General features: G+C 38.9%; 1 protein-coding gene across 13 annotated transcripts in view; it reads right to left on the reverse strand.

Moving 5' to 3' along the window:
• ANKRD44 (ankyrin repeat domain 44) overlaps positions 1-19280 on the reverse strand; it is a 224952-nt gene that overhangs the window by 130658 nt on the left and 75014 nt on the right. For all 13 annotated transcript variants that reach the window (XM_045034212.1, XM_045034216.1, XM_045034218.1 and 10 more), the window contains exons 7-10: positions 19036-19178; positions 17750-17962; positions 8932-9010; positions 1724-1838 (exon numbers count right to left, since the gene is read on the reverse strand). In XM_045034212.1, coding sequence (XP_044890147.1) covers positions 1724-1838; positions 8932-9010; positions 17750-17962; positions 19036-19178 — 550 coding nt within the window. The remainder of the gene's footprint in view (positions 1-1723; positions 1839-8931; positions 9011-17749; positions 17963-19035; positions 19179-19280) is intronic.

Consider the following 19280-nt stretch of genomic DNA (forward strand, 5'->3'; position numbering starts at 1 on the left):
TCTTTCCATTCCTCCACACACCTCAGGTAAGCCAAGCATGGAATCTGCTTTCAACACATGGACATGCTTGTGCTTTTGTAAATACTGTTCCCTCTCCCTGGAATGGCCTTTCTTGCTTTCCCTCTATCTTTTAACCTCACACAGTTTTGTTCTCCTGGCAAACACCTATCCATCCTTCCTTTTGCTGAAATGCCCCCTCTTTTGTGAAACCCACAGAGTCAGCGTTTCCCTGCCTATTCCCATAGCATGGTGCAAACCTCATAATACCGTAGTCATCTGCTCTGGATCTTATTCCCACCACTGGACTGGGGTCCCAGAAGGTCTCTGGAACCCACTGATGCCTTCCATGGACTATTTAAATTTCAGCTCATCCTCAAGCAAGATTTTCAATTCTGTTGCACAACACTTGGCAGATAAAATGGAATTCCTTACGTTACACTGTCCTTATATCGTTTTCCTGAAAATCTAGTTTTTCTTTCCCACAGTCTCTGTGATCAAAGCTATACTCTTCATTCAGTCATTTAAAACTCTCTTTAATTTGGTTCTACTACATATCATTAAGTAATAAAACAAAAAACAGTTACTGATAGCTTCCTATGTGCTAGGCACTCTTCAAAGAGCTTTTAACATGGATTATCTTGTTTGATAATGTTAGCAGATATATTTATGTAACTCATACAGATATTAACCTATAGCAGAGAGATTTACTAATAATTATGTCCTTTAATCCTCATAACAAGCCCATGGGCAAGTACTATTATTACTTCCATTTTTGAAATGAGGAAACCAAAGCACAGAGACTTAAGACATTGCCTTAAGCAATGGCTCAAGGTCACACAGTTCATACACAAGGTAGCTTGGATTGGAGCCAGGTAGTGCCCGTGAAAACCTGGGCTCCCTTGCAACATGATTACAACTTCAGGGCAGAGAATCGTGGAACTGTACTCTTGTGACTCTCGTTCCTGCTTTCCTCCCTGCTCAGGATGTCTGCTGCCTTCTGCTCTACCCAAATCATTGTCATCCTTCAAAGCCTACCTAAAACTCACCTTCTGCTTAAAGGCTTTTCTGAAAACTTTGGCCACCTTTGAACTCTCTCCTTCATGGCTACACTCTATGGTATATATTGTCTGCACCAAACATTTTGCCACTTAAGTCCTGCTTCATATAACTTTATTATATACTATCTTGCATGGCTCTTTGTCTTAAGAGGCCCTTGGGCCTCCAACAAAATTATGAGCTCCTTGAAGGTACCAACCAGGTGACTTATTTCTGAAATTTCCCATCGCACCCCACATTGTGACAGACTTATACAGCTGCTTTGTATATTCTTGTTGAATTGAAATGTAAAACGAAGTCAGGTCCCCCTTCCCAATGTAGCAGATTGACTCAACTGTACCCCATAATTATATCATTAAAACCAAGCAATCACCCTGAATAAAATTTGAATTTGTCCAATTATGTTTTAGCTTTCTGCTTAACTAACAATAAACATTGGAAAGAACAGAATATTAGAAAGTAGAGTTAGGAATAGAGTTCAAGTCCTCTTGGTTAAAACCACTGATGTAGCTGAAAATAAAATTGGCTCTTCCTTGCATCCATCATTTAAAGTCCCTTAATTCAGTTTAAATTTAATTTGTATTTAACACAATGGTACAGATCCACCTTAACCTAGATAAGTGGAAATGATCTACTGCAGGGCAGAATCCCTTTTGCAGTAACCTACTTGGCTGTGTCAGCTCCGCTGGTTATTAAGGTGTTAATCAAAAGCTCATGACCGTATCTTGCAGCCACATGGAGAGGAGTGTTGCCATCCTTATCCACACAGTCAATTTCACCTCCTGAAAGAGATGTTTTAAAACAGGATAACATAAGGATTCAGGTTGATTCAAACACTACATTCTGTGCTAGTCACTCCTGTTATCCAAATGTTGATTTCTTTTCCCCTCTGTATACATCTCTATTCTGAAGTACAAGAATGTCTTTACAGGGATCAGGTCACCATCTAAAGTAGTAGTGTTATTAAATCTACGTAGAGGGAAGTCTATTAGAAATGCTCTGGAAGAGTCTTTCCATATTGTCTTATTTAAAGATCTAAAATCCAGGGGCACTTGGGTGGCTCAGTCAGTTGAGCGTCCAACTTCAGCTCAGGTCATGATCTCACAGTTCATGGGTTCAAGCCCTGTGTCGGGCTCTGTGCTGACAGCTTGGAGCCTGGAGCCTGCTTTAGATTCTGTGTCTCCCTCTTTCTCTATCCCTCCCCCACTCATGCTCTGTCTCTCTGACTTTCAAAAATAAATAAACAAAAAAATTTTAAAGATCTAAAAACTTAACAACTGAATTCCTGCTTTGAAGGAACAGTGTAATCAAATTCCATAAAATGTAATTCTGAAGATACATTCCATTTTACTTTTACCTGCTGGATTAAAAACTTTACATTAAAACTTTATAAAACTTTTATAAAAACTTTATATTAAAGCATATGAACCAAAGAGAATAGAAAGTTCAGGAAAATATTTTACATAGTTTGAGTATTTGGTTTAAAACATGATGAGTAAAATGAATAAATGCATAAACTATGGAATGAAAATGTCTACATTTATAAAAACTATCACATTAATCACCAATAGTCCCTTTAATAATACAGCATTTTCATTTATTTTATTTTGTCTTCTTTTCCCCCAGCTTTTTGTTTTACTACATGTCTTTCTTTCTCTCCCCTTTTCATAAATATATATGTAAATACAGTCAGTCTATCTATTCATTTATTTGAGGAACCATTTTAAAATAAGTTAGACATCGTAACATTTCACTCCTGAGAACAAAGACATTCTCCTACACAACTACAATTCTATTAGTACACTTAAGAAATTTAATGTTGATATCACAATCTTATGTAACATACAACATATTCCAATCTCTCCAGTTATCCTCAAAATGCGTATTATAGCTGTTATTTTTTTTAAGTCCAGGATCCAATAAAAGATTCTGCTACCATTTGGTCGTCATGTCCCTCTAGTTTCCTTTAATCTAAAACAATCCTCCTCCCATTCATTCATTCATTCATTCATCTCCTATGTCATTGATATCTTTGGAGGCCAAGCCAGGAATTGTGTGGAATATCCTGCATTCTGGAGTTGTCTGATTATTTCCTCGATTAGATTCAGGCTGAATTTTTGGCAAGAACACCCCAGAGTTGATGTGTCCTTCCCATTGCATCTCCACAGCACACATATAAGGTCAGGATATTCAACTAGATGATGCAAATTTTGATTATGCGATGCGCACAGTTTCAGTTTGGAAAGATGAAAAAGTTCTAGAAATGGACAGTGGTGTTGGTTACACAAAATGTGAATGTAGTTAGCACCACTGAACTGTACAGTTAAAAATAGTTAAAATGGTAGATTTTTATGTTATATATATTTTAACACAATAAAAAAAGGGGGGAGCTTGATTACTTGGTTAAGGTGACACCCACCAGAACTCTCCACTGCAAAATGTCTTTTCCCCTTTGTAATTAACAAGCAATTTGTGGGTGGTACTTCAAGACTGTGCAAATATCCTATTTCCCAACAAAGTTTCCTGCGAGGATTTTAACATAAACAGGGAGTACTTTGTTCAAAAGTTACCTGAATTCTTTATTGTGGATGCTTTTATTATCAACTTGATACATAGTTCATTGGATTCTGTCTGTTTTCGAAAATTTTACCAGCTTTTGATTTAATTTTACCAACATGTAAAACATTCAAAGGTCAAAATTATATTCTTTAAAAGCCTCACTCTGATTTCCATCCCTTCCACTTCATTCTCAACCACATCCTGCACTAATCATTTCCATTAGTTTTGGTTTATGCTTCTTTGTTTCTCTTGGCAAAAATAAACACACAGACTCTTTATACCTTGCTTTTTTAAAACTTAACAATATACCCTGAAAACCTCCTAAATATACTTTTACAAATCACTTCTTGGAGGTCTTCCTCATTTTTATACAGCCTTATTGTTTTCCATTGCATGGATATACTACTTATCCTGGTAGGGTGGGCATTTAGGTAGTAAATATATCATTTTGCTATTATCAGGAATGCTGCAGTGAATAAACTCATGCATATGTTGTTTCCTATTTGTGGGGTGAATCTTCAGGGTAAATTCCTAGAAAGGGAGTTTCTCGGTCAAAGAAAGAACTGTCTAGTTTTGTTCAATTTTGCCATATTTCTTCCTTCAGGTGCTGTGCCATTTTACTGTTCACACGAACCATGTATGAGAGTACCTTTTCCCCACAGCCTAATCAAGCCTTTGAATACCTGCCATGTGATGGAGGGAAGTACTATCTCAGTGTAGTCTTCATTTGCATTTCTCATAATAAGAAAAGTTGAGCATCTTTTCCTATACTGAAGGACTATTTATCTTTTTCCATGAACTATTTATTCATGGCTTTTGACCATTTTTCTAAGTGTGTGTGTGTACGTGTATAGTTTTTTTTATTCCTTGATTTTTAAGGACTCTTAAAATATGTAGGAGATTCACCATTTACCAGTAATACGTATTACAAATATTTTCACCCTAGATTTTCATTTTTCTTTGTTTTTTACTCTGAATTTTTTGAATTCATATCTTTTCTATTATACTATTTAGATTTTGCATTGAGGTTAGAAAGGTTTTCCCCATATCCTGACAATAAACTGACACACGTGAAACTATTTGTAATACTGTCTCCACAGATACCTCAGAGCAATCCAGGGCCCATGTATCTAAGAACTGCCTGCAGTGGTTGCCTGAAAGTGCCCCCCGCCCCCGACCAGCCCCTAGAGCTGATCCAGGGAGATGAGAGAGGCAGATTCCCAGACTCCAGAGAAACCTTTGCTCTGGACAAATACTGCATCACTCCATGTCCTTCCCAGCCAAGAGGCACCAAACCTTTCTTAAGAAGTGTTATAGCCTCCGTGTTTATTAGCCCCAAATATGTCCAATATTGGGTAGGGAGAGAAAAGAGTGAAAAATATTGGAAAAGGTAAGGGGCTGAGTTGATAAATTTCTTCCTGTTGTTACTACCATTTTATAAGTCAATTTAAAACTATAAACATATATTTAATTACTTTCTACATATGCATTTGTTGTCATTTAAAATATATTTCAGAAAAACATCTTAACTAGTGGAAAAATATTGTATTTGTTATTCAGAAATATGTTTTATATTAAAGTAGGACCTCTAGATGAATGAATTTCTATTTTATAGTTATTCCCCAAACCTTTCCATTTTCACCTGAAAATCTTTAAGATTTGCCTGGATTGTAAATTAAATACCTTTACAATTCATTTGATGGTTGCAAGTTAAATGCCGGTAATTGATTACTGATAATTAGTGAGGAAAATAAACATCCGTGAATTTAGAAGTATGCCAAGCATGTCAGAAAGGATAATTTATGCAGCATTATCTAAACATTCCTCTGAAGTTAGTTTTTCCTGCATAAATAAAAAGAATGGTCATCTTATTAAATTGCCTCAAAAGTATTGTGAGCCAAAAGGTCAAAAATCTCACAATGAATCATCCTAACCTATCACTTGACTCTTCCTTTTTAAACTCTATTTTTAAAGCTTCCATGAAGCAAACATCACATTTGAACTCTTGTAACCTGCTGCACAGCATCTGAGGCAGCTGCCTAGTGCAAATGGCTGGATCACATGCCTCCCGGTATCACACAGTGTCACACAGTGGCTGGGGCAACATACCTTCAGACAATAAACAACGTGATTGAACCTCAGAGGTAGTCCGCTACCACCTATAAAAATAAAAGAGGGGTGTGTGTGTGTGTGTGTGTGTGTGTGTGTTTTCTGTTTGTTTCTCTTTTTGTTCTTTTTTCACAACTGTCTCACCAATGCTGAATGATCCTGGAAAAACAAAGTTATGGAGAACTAATAACTCTTGACTAGAGAATAGTCAGGGAAGTAGAGAAATGCCGTACAAAGTCCAAACACCAGGGTGATGTAACAAAACAAATAAACAAACACAAAGAATGGTCCTCAGGAGTATGCTCAGTTAGTTTAGGGAGCCAACTGATGTCCCCACGTGGGACCAGCATTCCGAGTCCGGTTGTGCAGTGACCCATTCTAGAGGACAGACACCAGGTCCGGGGGTGTGAGCCTCTGGATTTTTCCCAGAAGGAAGCCAGCAAACAGAAGGAAAGAAAAGAGCTTCCTATTCTTCTCCCTAAGGGCATTTTTGAAAATGTCAGATGGAAGAACTCACAGTTCTCAGATGTGTAATGAATGCAAAGAATTGTCAGCTGACAGAAGAGAATGGCAAATCATCCTTCCACAGGGACGACTCTACTCCAAATATGTGACTCTTAGAGTAAATAATTCAAGTTAAAAAAATTTTTTTAAATATGTCACTGTGCGGGGCACCTGGGTGGCTCAGTCGGTTAAGCGACCAACTTCAGCTCAGGTCATGATCTCATGGTTTGTGAGTTCGAGCCCTGCGTCGGGCTCTGCCGCTGACAGCTCAAAGCCTGGAGCCCATTTCAGATTCTGTGTCTCCCTCTCTCTCTGCCCCTCCCCCACTCACGCTCTGTCTCTCTTTCCTTCAAAAATAAATAAACATTAAAAAATTAAAAAAAATATATGCCACCGTGCATCCAGAGATGCATTTGTAAGTGTAGTGCTTGAGAGTTCAGTCTCTGATGTTAGACTGGCTGTGTTCCAATCCCTGTTCCTCAACAAACCTGCCATGTATCCTGACAGAAGTGACAACCTCCATGCCTCAGTTTCCCCATCTTTGAAATGCGGATGACAACAGCACCTCTTTCTCATGGGGTGATTGAAAGGATTTATGTGGAGTGCTTACTCAAGCACCTGGCAGTGTGAACACTGAATGAACATTAGCTGTATCATTATATATAATGGGCTATGTATTATTGCCACCATATCTTCATCATTTCAGGCCCCTGGACCCCACCCAACTCACAAGTAAGATTCCAGGCCAGCCAAGAATGAGGCTCTGAACAAGCTCCTTGATCATAGAAGACAAGAGATGGGTTCTCTTTCAGGTCTCATCGCAACTCAAAAATCTAGCAACAATGTCTGGAGAGGGCATGGAAGTCTTTCAAGTCCACTGGAATGGCTTTTGGAGAGGTCAAAACAGCCAGCAACACCCCCAGACTGCTGTCAGCACACTAACGTTACACAGGGAGATGTGTCATGGGCTTGATATAAAGGAGATGGTCAGTATGGTCTGGCCACAGGGAAGGACCTGTAGGAAGGCAGTACGCACAAAGAGAAAACTTACTCTCTCTTTGATCTGATCACTGGTTCTTGAATATGCTTTAACAAGAAGCAAAGCTTTTTATACCAAAGAAGTAAGGCCTATTGATTAAATTCAGAGTAAATTTTATTTTTTAAGTTTATTTATTTATTTAGAGAGGTGGGATCAGAAACAGAGAGAGGGAGAAAGAGAATCCCAAGCAGTCTCTGCACTGTCAGCACAGAGCTCAATGTGGGCTCAATCTCATGAACTGCAGGATCATGACCTGAGCCAAAATCACGAGTTGGACGCTTAACCGATTGAGCCACCCAGGCACCCCAAATTCACACTAAATTTAAAAAAATGGATCCAAAAATCACCCTGGTTTTATTTATTTTTAAGGCAGTGGACACTATTTCTGAAAAAACAGTTGAGAAACATGTGTGATGAGGAAAGTGTGAGAAAGAGAGTTTCGAGGGTCACTCCCCACCTCCCCTTGTTTACTTCAAGCAAAACAAAACAACTAATGTGGCCCTTTCAATAAACTAAATGTCAAAGACATACCTCATATCTCAAATTAGAATTAATGGGTGTTATGCAACTAATTTTCATTTTATCTTCCTTTGTTCACTGGAAACCTGTCAGGGTTTATTTTTCCCTATAGTTACACTGAAATGCTTATAAATTTCCTTCGCTCTGCTGCAGATATTTTGCTTCCTAAGCATAATTTTCCTGGCTGATCTTCCATCCAAATGTCAAATGACTTTTTGGTTTTATGACTTCAGTATCTAAGATATAACAGTGCCACTAACAATTCATCCAAAATTCTTAAAGATGAGAAAAAGACAGGTCCAAGAAATTGACTAATGCCAAAACTTTAAAAAGTACAAACGTGGGTCAACTAAAGATAGTTTAGGAACTGCTGAACTTACCTGGAATGTCAGCATAAATTTTGCACTAAACCTGTTTTTTTGTTTTTTTTATTGTGTCTAAGATTTGCTAAGAAAGCAGTAGTTCTACTGTGGTCAAGGTCAATCCACTCACAGATGCTGGCCACAACCCATAATAGTATTATAAACCATAATGTGAAGTGATACTCCCTAGTACTTTGGCTACAGAGACAACCCAGTGGTTCAAGTACACCTTTCCAAGTGAGCCTGGAAAATTACTAGGTTACGTGACTTTCCAAGGTTTCTATCAAGCCTGTGACTTTATCATCCTTTATATCAGGCACTTAATTGCTTTTCCTCTGAGTCATCTCATTTTTCCTACCTTTGTCCAAGTAGCTTAAAGAGGTTTAACTTAGCAAACTATGGTGAATTCTAAAACTTAAAAATAATACGACTTGCTGCTAGAAAATGTATGATAGTTATTTGTATTAGATTCTGAGTGAAGAATGCAGGACCTTGAGCCCATACAAGGACATCATTTCCAGTTTCGAAACTCATATGTTCTTTGACTGACTGGGAATTAACTGAGAAATAGTGGCTTTATGTTCTTGCTCCTAAGCTGGATGGTGATGATATGTCTGATAAAGAGCTTTTAGCAAAGTGCATCAAAGGACGGTGTAAATCTAAGTTTCATAAAATAGACCATTATCTAAAACAGAGCATCATCTTTCATGTCCAGATAACTGACAGACAAGCTCAGATCAGGACACTGTTCAAAAAACAACACTGCGGAAGAATCTCTCTTACCATTCTGAATGAGAGTTTGTGACCGTGTGAACCTTCCATGGACAGCTGTCATGTGCAGTGGACTTTTGCCATCTTTACTCTAAAAAATGAGGGAGAGAGAAACAGTTGATCAGTGACACCAATCTGAAACATCCCTATGAATACTACTGCCAATGCCTTGAAAAAACCAATTTAATTTTTTTTAAATATGATAAAAAATTATAAGAAGCCAATGATAATTTTGAAAGCAAAAGGTAAAATATATATGAAGCCTCAAGTGACTGCATAACATTGCATTTTATTTATTTTCTTAAAGTTTTATTTATTTTTTTCAACGTTTTTTTTTTTATTTTATTTTTGGGACAGAGAGAGACAGAGCATGAATGGGGGAGGGGCAGAGAGAGAGGGAGACACAGAATCGGAAGCAGGCTCCAGGCTCTGAGCCATCAGCCCAGAGCCTGATGCGGGGCTTGAACTCACGGACCGCGAGATCGTGACCTGGCTGAAGTCGGACGCTTAACCGACTGCGCCACCCAGGCGCCCCTTATTTATTTTTTGAGAGAGAGAGAGAGAGAGAGAGAGAGCGTGAGCACGTGCCTACAAGTGGGGGAGGGACCTAGAGGGAGGGAGGGGACAGAGGATCTGAAGTAGGCTCTGCACGTACAGCCCAATGTGGGGCTTGCACTCACAAACTGTGAGATCGTGACCTGAGCTGAAGGCAGATGGTTAATGGACTGAGCCACCCAGGCGCCCCAAGAAGTGAAAATTATTTTAGAGAGGAAATGTGAAATGTCTAGTTACACTGATAATTTTTAAACTATCCTGTTTCAAACCGAAACAATCATCCAAAATGTTTTTTTCCTCTCCTGTGATTTACTGATGAAGACGGTTTCCTCAAAGGTGGTTTTTTTTTCAACTTTTGTCAAAAGTACATGAGAAAAGACAAATGATGTGTTAACTGGCTTGGCCCTGTTTGACCTAACGTTGACTATGCTGCTATAAATGACTGTAACTCTCAAAACAGACTTGGAACCCTCCACCATTTCCTATACTCAAATTCCATAGCACAACTTTTTATTGTTCCAAAACAGAAATGCATGCTTCATTTAACTCATTAGAAATCACAGGATTACAACATGCAATGGTTTAACAAATTGCCATTTTAATGATCACCTGGTAAGGTGCTGAATTTACACATGTCTTTATTATTCAAGATATAAATGATAGAACTCCTGGACGGAGATTAAGCAAAAAACATGAAAAATGTACAAAAATCTATATAGTGATCATTATTATGCCAAATACCAAAGTCCTACATATTTATTAAGAAATAGCCATTTATAGGAATTCATCTGAAAATAATAATACCAAAAAGAAAATATTAAGTATCCCCAAAGGACAGACTGTATCCTTTCATTCAGGTATTGTTAACAAAAAAAAAAAAAAGAAGAAGAAGAGAAAGAAATACATGTACTTTATTTTTCTAAGTCTCAGGAGGAACATTTTCCAAAGTCTGAGGTTAAATATGAGATGTCAAAAATGCAAATTCATTTTTGAAATGAAACCCATATACCTGTGCTTTAAAATGCACTGTTGGTAGGAATGCAAATTGGTGCAGCCACTGTGGAAAACAGTATGGAGGTTCCTCAAAAACTTAAAAACAGAAATACCACATGATCTAGTAATTCCACTATGGGGTATCTACCTAAAGAAAATGAAAACACTAATTTAAAAAGATATATGCACCCCTACTTTTACTACAGCATTATTTACAGTAGCCAAGATATGGAGACAACATAATTGTCCATCAACAGATGAATGGATAAGGAAAATGTGGTACATAAACACACACACACGCGCGCGCGCACACACACACACACACACACACGCACACAGGAATATTATGCAGCCATAAAAAGGCTTTAGACTGTGGGCTGGAATAGCTTACAAAAACCACAAGGGTTTAACAGAAGAATTTTTATTATATCCTAAAAGTCCATCCCTTAGGAAGTAAGAAAGGAGTTATGCACACTCTGTGCCAAGGAAAGAGTTAATCAGAGCAGTAAGTGCATCATTTGAAAAATAATCTTTATAGTGAAAAGTCAACAGGAAGATGGGAGAAAAATAGGATCCTTATATGATTATAAGCTGAGTCAGAAAAGATTAAGAAAGGAAGATGGAAGTAAGCTTGAGGCTTTACTGAAATGATATTTTTAGAGGAAAAGGATCAGCAACCAAGAGAATAAGGACACAATTGCAGAAATTGCAGAGTTGACATTAACTTGTCCCTAGGTGGTGCTATTTCTTTAAATTTTGCTCCAATATTTTCTCTTAAATTTAATTGAAAACATAACTAACTAGCATTTAGTTAAATATATATAAACCATAAATATTTCAGTGTTTAGATAATATCTTTATAAATATTTAGCTAAGAACTTTTCTGCGTCTAGAAAATAGCTTAAAGGCTGCTAACTACCTAAACTGCAGCCAGAGAACCAAAGCAGAAATAACTGGTTTCTGTATCTTGCCATTGACAATGCTGGTTCCATTTCAGGGACAGAAAACACTGCACCCTTTTCTCCTATGGAGTGGTTGTGCATTTGGTAAGGGGATAAATAAATAGGGCAACCAAATTTTCATAAAATACAAACGACAGCTGTATCAGATCAATCTTTGCCTGGGTTCATCAACCACTGAGTCCAGTCCTTAGCTGATTCTTCCCCCTTAGGGATATGGTGGCTGGAGGTGGGGCCAGGAAGCATTGAGAGAATCATGGCAGCCATTTGGGAACAATTATGTTTATATGGCATGGATGTAAAGGGAACTTGCTATTTCAAAAAGCCATTGGAAACTAATGAAGGTCCAATCGATAATACTTTTTATTTAGTCTTTACAAGTTAGAACTCAGGAGACTCAGGTTGAGACTAGGGATCCTACTGAGTTTCATTATCTGCCTGAGAAATCTGTCACACTGGGTGTTTGTTGTTACTGCTGCTGTTTTAAGAACTTCAGAGATGGATAAAACATTCTTTGCATTCTCAAAAGAGAGGATATGTTCAATTCTTCCATTTATTCAAATCCCTGCTTTTATAAGATTTTTTCTTAATTCCTAGTCTCTTTCCTATTTCTAGACTCATTTCCCTATTGTAGTTAGTGCTTGGAAAATTCTGTTATTTTGAGAATTTTTTTAAAATTAAGCCAGAAGCCCTTCTATTGATGTAGGCATGGTTCAGCCACGCTCACGAAGAAAAACTAATAAAGATAAAGAATATTTTATAAACATTAGTACTCTTCCAGGACAGAATGAAATATCCTTCACTAAATGGGGTATCTCAATTTCCTTGACCACCATTCTCCTGAGAAATCCTTTCATTTCTTTCACTTTGAATGCCTTCTTTCCTCATCCTCCAACATCCCCCAAACCCTCCCTAAACCCAGACATTCTTACTACCCAGGAACTTGAAGGCATTGTGTTGTCTGTGGCACATGTCTCCTGGAGTCACACAGCTCAATGGTCCTACTGGAAGGCAATAGAGCATCTAGAAGATAACATTAAGGTCAGCCTGCAAGGGTTAGGGGGAATGTGTCAGAAGTGCAAAAGGGCTTCCTAATTCAATGGAAAAGTAATATAAAACCCTAATTTGCAAAAAGCCATATGTAGTCCAATTTTTTAAATGGTTCTAAAAGCCAGAGATGGTACATGGTTAGTCCTCATCCATTTCTCTCTTTTTTCCTCACATCCTCTCCAAAGTTGTCATGTCCTTATCACTGCTTTCTTTCTCTCGCCTGTCCCATTTCACCTTTAACCTCTGCTGTGCAACTCATTCTATAATTCAGACCTGGTACATATACAGAAGGGAGCTGGTTCACTTCAATAGATGTGTGATGGGCTTCAGCTCCAGTGTCTGAGGGCTAAAAAGACTAAGGGCCCACGGATGGAAAAGAATTCAGACCATGGCAGGCTGAATACTAGTGATCTGGAGGCAGGAAACTTGGCAATGGTAATTTCTGAATCTATCTGAGTAGTGTTTGGAATAGCTATGTATTTAGTGCCTTCTTTAACATTTTGAATGCTTCCAAAAAGAGCTTTGAGATGCCACAGAATTACAATGTAATGTGTAATGGAGAAGAAAAATTATTTTGTATCTTCTCGGGCTCTTCCTATTTGCAAAATACAAGTGAACCTTCAATGGATTATTGTATAAAGTATTGTGTCTTTATTATTTTATCATAATTAAACCAACACTACAAAGTCAGAGGTAGGGCCATGGTCAATCGAAGCAAAATGAGGGATTGTAAAATGTGTGTAGGACACACGTTCTCCTTCCCCTCTCCATCATCTTGTAATTGCTCATGAAGACATCACTCTTAGTACTTTGTAATGATAGAGGAAAACAACGTGAACATGTACATGGGTATTGGCCACATTTCAATATGCTATTTCTGTCAAACTCTGGATGATCTAAACAAATACAAATTGTCTTGGAATCTACAAACACTTTCAAAATCCAAGGAGCACTGTGGTACACAGAGATAACAACTTCAATTAGAAAGCTACCTCCAGAGTCAGACAGAATGGCTCTACGGAAATGGGAGACAGATTATGGCTCCAGGGTGAAGCAGGAATCATGAAGGAGGATTCAAGAGAAGGAAATCCAATGTAAACAGAGTAGACTGAAGGAGACTGAAGGAGAAGGCTAGATTTGAACCAAAGTCCCACTTACACAGATCAGCTATTACATAAACCTAAGTCTCAGATTAAAAAAAAAAAAAAAAGGTATTTCCATATTGTATTGATGATTAGCAGTGTACAGGAAAAATTAATTCTTTAAATTAAGTGGTCATGCTTTCCAGGCACATTTTATGAGAGAGAAGGCTGCCATAAACTGAGACAGCATAGTTAACTGGGAGAAGTAGGGAGGTGTGCCAGAAAGTGGCCTTCTAGCCTTGTTCTCGGGCACACGAGAGCACCAGTTGGCATGGTTTGAAGAGGGAATAGAGAACATCAGACAGCTCTTTGAATTAATTAACTGAAGGTTGGTGAAGCGAGCTATTTTATTTAACTTCAATAATTTTCCTTTCTTTGGAGAATTCAAGGATTTCCTTCAGGTACCAGTATGGCAATACAAGTGTCACAAGTTGTGGGGACAAGAAGTTTGGCCACCTGTAAACCTCCTGCCTTCTCACCACTGTCCTCTGTGACTTCAACGCCATATGATGACTCTTCCCACCTTGGGTTACAGGTCCTCAGTCTCTTTGATGCCCCTTCGTCTCTTACCCCCACCTAGCACCCTGGATTGACTCCACTCAACACTCTCTTCTTCATTTCTGCCTGTTTTCCACCTTCATGAAGACATTATACCCCCCTCCACTTCCTTTCTATCTTCTCCAACTCTTCTTTTTTCATCCCTTTCTCTGGCTCTTCCTCCTCTTCCTGATCCTAACACCAAAGGGTTACTGGCATCCTTCATCCTTCTTCTCCTCATGCTGTGATGCACTCTCTCCTTGGGTGACCTCAACCTTTTCTCTGAGCCTCCACTATTGATCACCTCTGTGTGAATGAGGCAGCCTAATTTTTTTTCTTCTATTTTCTACTGCTCTCCCATGCTGGAGGATCACATTTTCCATTGTTGGTTTTCTCAGACTGTACCAAAGGCTCAAAATCACCTTCTCAAAAACTAAACTTACCAGTTTTACCTCCTAAGCCTACTCCTTCTCCTAACATCCCCTTAATAATGATAATTGTTTATTGAGTGCTTGCCATGTGGAAGACACTGTTCTAAGTAATTTATGTGAGGTAACTTGTTTGGTCCTCATAGCAGTTCCATGAAGAAGATGCTACTGTTTCCCCAACTTTACAGATACACGGACACACAGAGAGGTTATGATTACACAATTACTGAAAGTCAAGGCTAGGATTGGAATATAGGCAGTCCAGCCTCAGAACTGAACACTTAACTACTATTCTGTATTATCTCTTAACCAGATTTCATTTCTTACATTTGTCTTCAATTCCTCTATCTCCTATCCATCCAAATTTCATTGATTTTCTTTCTGCGAAGCCTCTCTCTTCTGTTGGTTGTCCCAACTCCCCTGGGCTCATTACTTCTTATCTAGACCAGTTTTATTTACTTTCATTTATTCTCTAATTGTCCTCTCTCTAGGTCCACTACACCTGAATTTTCTTTTTATAAAAATGAAAATAGTTTTTTCTCACCTGGATATAAAAATAACACATGCTCATGTATCACAATCAGAAGATTAAAACAAGAATATAAAAAAGAAACTAAAAACCCAAATCATAATTTTGCCTCTCTGCAGTGATATTATATTGGTATATATTCCAAATATTTTTCTTTTTATTCATATACACAGACACATACTTTTTTAAATTAAAAAATTAGATATTTGGTTACTGCATATTAATTTTTTCACTGATAACACTAGGTATTACAAGTCTTGTTCACATTTGCCAATCTTTTTTTCTTTTACTTTTTTCCTTTTTTTTTTCATATTTGCCAATCTTTTTTTTTTTTTCAACGTTTATTTTTATTTTTGGGACAGAGAGAGACAGAGCATGAATGGGGGAGGGGCAGAAAGAGAGGGAGACACAGAATCGGAAACAGGCTCCAGGCTCTGAGCCATCAGCCCAGAGCCTGACGCGGGGCTCGAACTAACGGACCGCGAGATCATGACCTGGTTGAAGTCGGACGCTTAACCGACTGTGCCACCCAGGCGCCCCTCATATTTGCCAATCTTAAAGGCAAATATACCTGTGTGTTAGTTTGCATTTTTCTAGTTACTAATGATACTGAATATTTTTCATAGGTTTAATGGATATTGTATTATCAGTCTTGTGATTGGCCTTTGCCCAGATTTTATAGAAGATTTTCAGACTTTTTTTTTTTAATGTTTATTCATTTTGGAGAGAGAGAGAGTAAGCAGGGGAGGGGCAGAGAGAGAGGGAGACACAGAATCTGAAGCAGGCTCCAATCTCTGAGCTGTCAGCACAGAGCCTGATGTGGGGCTCAAAACCACAAACTGTGTGATCGTGACCTGAGCCAAAGTCAGATGCTTAACGAATGAGCCACCCAGGTACCCGATCAGACTTTTTCTTATTGATTTTTATGAGCTCTTTATATATTAAATGTGTTAACATTTTGTTTATCATGTGTATTGCAGAAAAAATTCTTTTGAGTTGTTCCTCTTTCAATTTAGTTTATGTCTGCGTTTTTTTGTTTTGTTTTGTTTTGTTTTTGGGGGGTTTGTTTTGTTTTGCCATATAAACATTTAAAAAATTTATGTAGTCATGTATACAATTTTTTCTCTGGTGTTCTGTGGCCAGATTACTATTTCTAATTGTCAGTTTAGATCACATGACCTCTATAATGAGTATTGGTCTCCACAGCTTATAGAAGCCCAAACTCCTCAGCTAGTTGATAAGCCCTTTCATTGGTCAGGTCACATCTCAGCTTGCTCCTGGGTACTTTCTTTCATACATTTCATTCAAGCACAATAAATCACCATTCTGAAAATTCGTCTCAAATTTCCTCACTATTAAAAATTGTAACAAAAAAAGTAAAAAGATTTTAATAGTGAATGGGAAAGGTCATTAAAATAGATTGATCCACGGGCACCTGGCCGGCTCAGTTGGTAGAGCATATGACACTTGATCTTGGGGTTGTGAGTTTGAACTGCAAGTTGGGTAGAGAGATTACTTAAGTAAGTAAATAAATCTTAAAAAAATAAAACAGATTGATCCAATATTCTTAAAATTAAATTTCAGAAATGGTAATTTTTCAAAAGCAGAGGCAGAACACATTGGGACCTTGCTTTAAGATTCCTGTGTGCTTGGGAGAAGGGAAGCTGAGGATGAGTACAAGGTCACTTGGTACAGGTTAGGATATTCTGCTACAACCTAAATGCATTCAAATGATGTCACCTGGATGGTGAGGGCTGCACGCATAAGTTCCTCTTGGTTACCTGTTATAGTGAGCTAACTACTAACCTAGAGTCTACCCAGAGCTTTTCCTATCCAGAATTCCCAAACCCTTTCATGTGGTTCTCTTTACCTGGAGTACTCTCTCTCAGATTCTCTCTATCCCTCCTCATATCAACTGATATCAATCTTCTGAGTCTCAGCTCAAAAGCAGGCTCCATTTTTGATCCTCGAGAAATAAGCACTGCTTCTTACAGTTTGCAGCACTCTATTATTGTCTCGTGCCACTCAGCACGTTCCTCTCTTGCCTCACGAACACTTGAGCACACTATCTCCTTACCGTACTGTAAATTCCTTGAAGGCAGAGCTCATATCTCATCTTGGAGTACTCCTTCCGAACTAAACAGAGGGCACGAGATGATCTTCAGTAAGTGTGCTGAATAAAGACTATCAGGTCCAGGTCAATGCTACATTACTAAAGCCACTATCTAGGGTTTACTATTGGACAGTGCCTGAGAAACTTTTTGGAGGGCCATGCCAGGGTTAGGAGCAGACCTGAGATCATTGGCTTCGGCTTTCCTTTTGATTCTCAAGCAGTTCTGCCATGTTAGCTCAACATTCACCTCAGTGTTAGAAACCAAGCCAAGTCAACATCCCTGAGACCAGTATTTGCTCTAGAACATTCACTAAGCTACCAAAAGCATGTGGCTAGACCCTCAGTGTCTTCCAGCTGGTCCTACCATTTCTGTGGTAACAACACAGCTAAGTTTCTGTAACACACCCACACAGGGCAAGGCTGTTGTTTACTAAAACAGGGCATAATTTACAACAGTTGATTTTGCTCACACAGAGGCTCAATGCAAAGGTATTTAGCCCAGAGAGAGACTGAGAATGTCGTACCTGGATGTTAACATCCGCCCCGTTGTTTACCAATAGTTCAAGACACAAAGCACCGTGTGTGGAGGCAGCAGCGAAATGCAAAGGGGTGAACCCGCTGTTGTTGGGCTGGTTCACGTTAGCACCGTAGTCAGTCAGCTCATTAACTACAGCATCCTGCCCATTGTAGCAGGCCAGGTGAAGGGCCGTGTTTCCATAGATGTTGATTTCATCAATCTGCAAATGAGTCCAACACAGGATGGGTAAAATCACCAGAGCCACTTTATTGAATTTTCCACAAGAAAGCCTAATGGCTACACTAAGGGAAGTAAACTTCCATCTGCCAACATAATTATTCAGAGCTTTCTCTTGTCCCAGTGTGGTCATCCTGGGAATGCCTGTCATCCCAAGATAAAGACAGCAAAAAGTGAATGTGACAAATAGTGAACTGGGAGGAAGAGTTGGAGGTTTCAAGTCGTGGGGAGAGATTTTTCAGCAAGGGAAGGGATAAAGAGTGAAAGGCAAAACTGCCTCAAAATGGCAGAGGAGAACTGAATCAGGGAAGAAAAGAGCCAAAACTCAACAGAGAACGGGAAGTGAAGGGTTGGGAGATATGCAGGGAGGTGCGGCAGATTCTAAACTAGGAGTTGGGCTCAGAAGCCACTTGGTTTGGCTCTGCCGTCCGACACCTCCCACAGCCACGTCCCAGCTGCAGAGCCAAGAGCTGTCTTAGGGATTTAGCTCCGGGCTCTCTCCTGCTGTCCCAGAACTGCTGCACTGCTGGGTTTCACTATCTCAGTCTCAGCATTGCAACTTGGTTTTCCTTTCCTCCAGGGACAGGGATGTTCCAAAGCCCCACACTGCCCCTGTTCTGCTAGTTGAGGGAGGCTGGGATGGGGCTGACTTCTCCAGCTCAGCATTGGACATTTCTGCTGTTTGTCCCTGCCACTCACTCCTTTATTTCTGCGTGTACACCACAACTTAGAAGGCTGAATTCTGAAGGCGGGATGGAGAACCGTAGCCTATTTAAAAAACAACAGGTTAATAATATGTACTACAGGCAACATATATGTTTATAATTCTCTATGTTGATACAGAAAGTTAGCCTGTTTCTGGTTTTTCATTACTTGCTATATGCCCCCATTGCCCTTCATTGATTGCCCCTGTAAACTCAAAAAGACAGGACGCTAGAAAAGAAGGTGGGTTTTTTTTTTTTTACCCTCTGGAATTAAAAATCAAACAGGATTCAATTTCAGAACAACAGAAAACCCACAAATACACCATGGGTTGATGCATTAAACATAGCTCACCTCCACCCCTAGATTCAAGAGATGTTTGACAACGTTGATCTGTCCGTTGGAGGCTGCAGCGTGCAGGGGGGTATAACCCTTCTTATCCTTACAAGTCACTTCTGCGCCGTGGTTAATGAGCAATGCCACGACGTCCAGGTGGCCTTTACAAACAAAACAACAGAAGACATGGTGAACCTTTTTAGGATAATTTGACGATTTATTCCACCTAAATCATCACTATTAGCTTCTACTGTCACCAATAT

The sequence above is a fragment of the Felis catus genome, chromosome C1, assembly GCF_018350175.1.
Source record: "Felis catus isolate Fca126 chromosome C1, F.catus_Fca126_mat1.0, whole genome shotgun sequence".
Classification (NCBI taxonomy): domain Eukaryota; kingdom Metazoa; phylum Chordata; class Mammalia; order Carnivora; family Felidae; genus Felis; species Felis catus.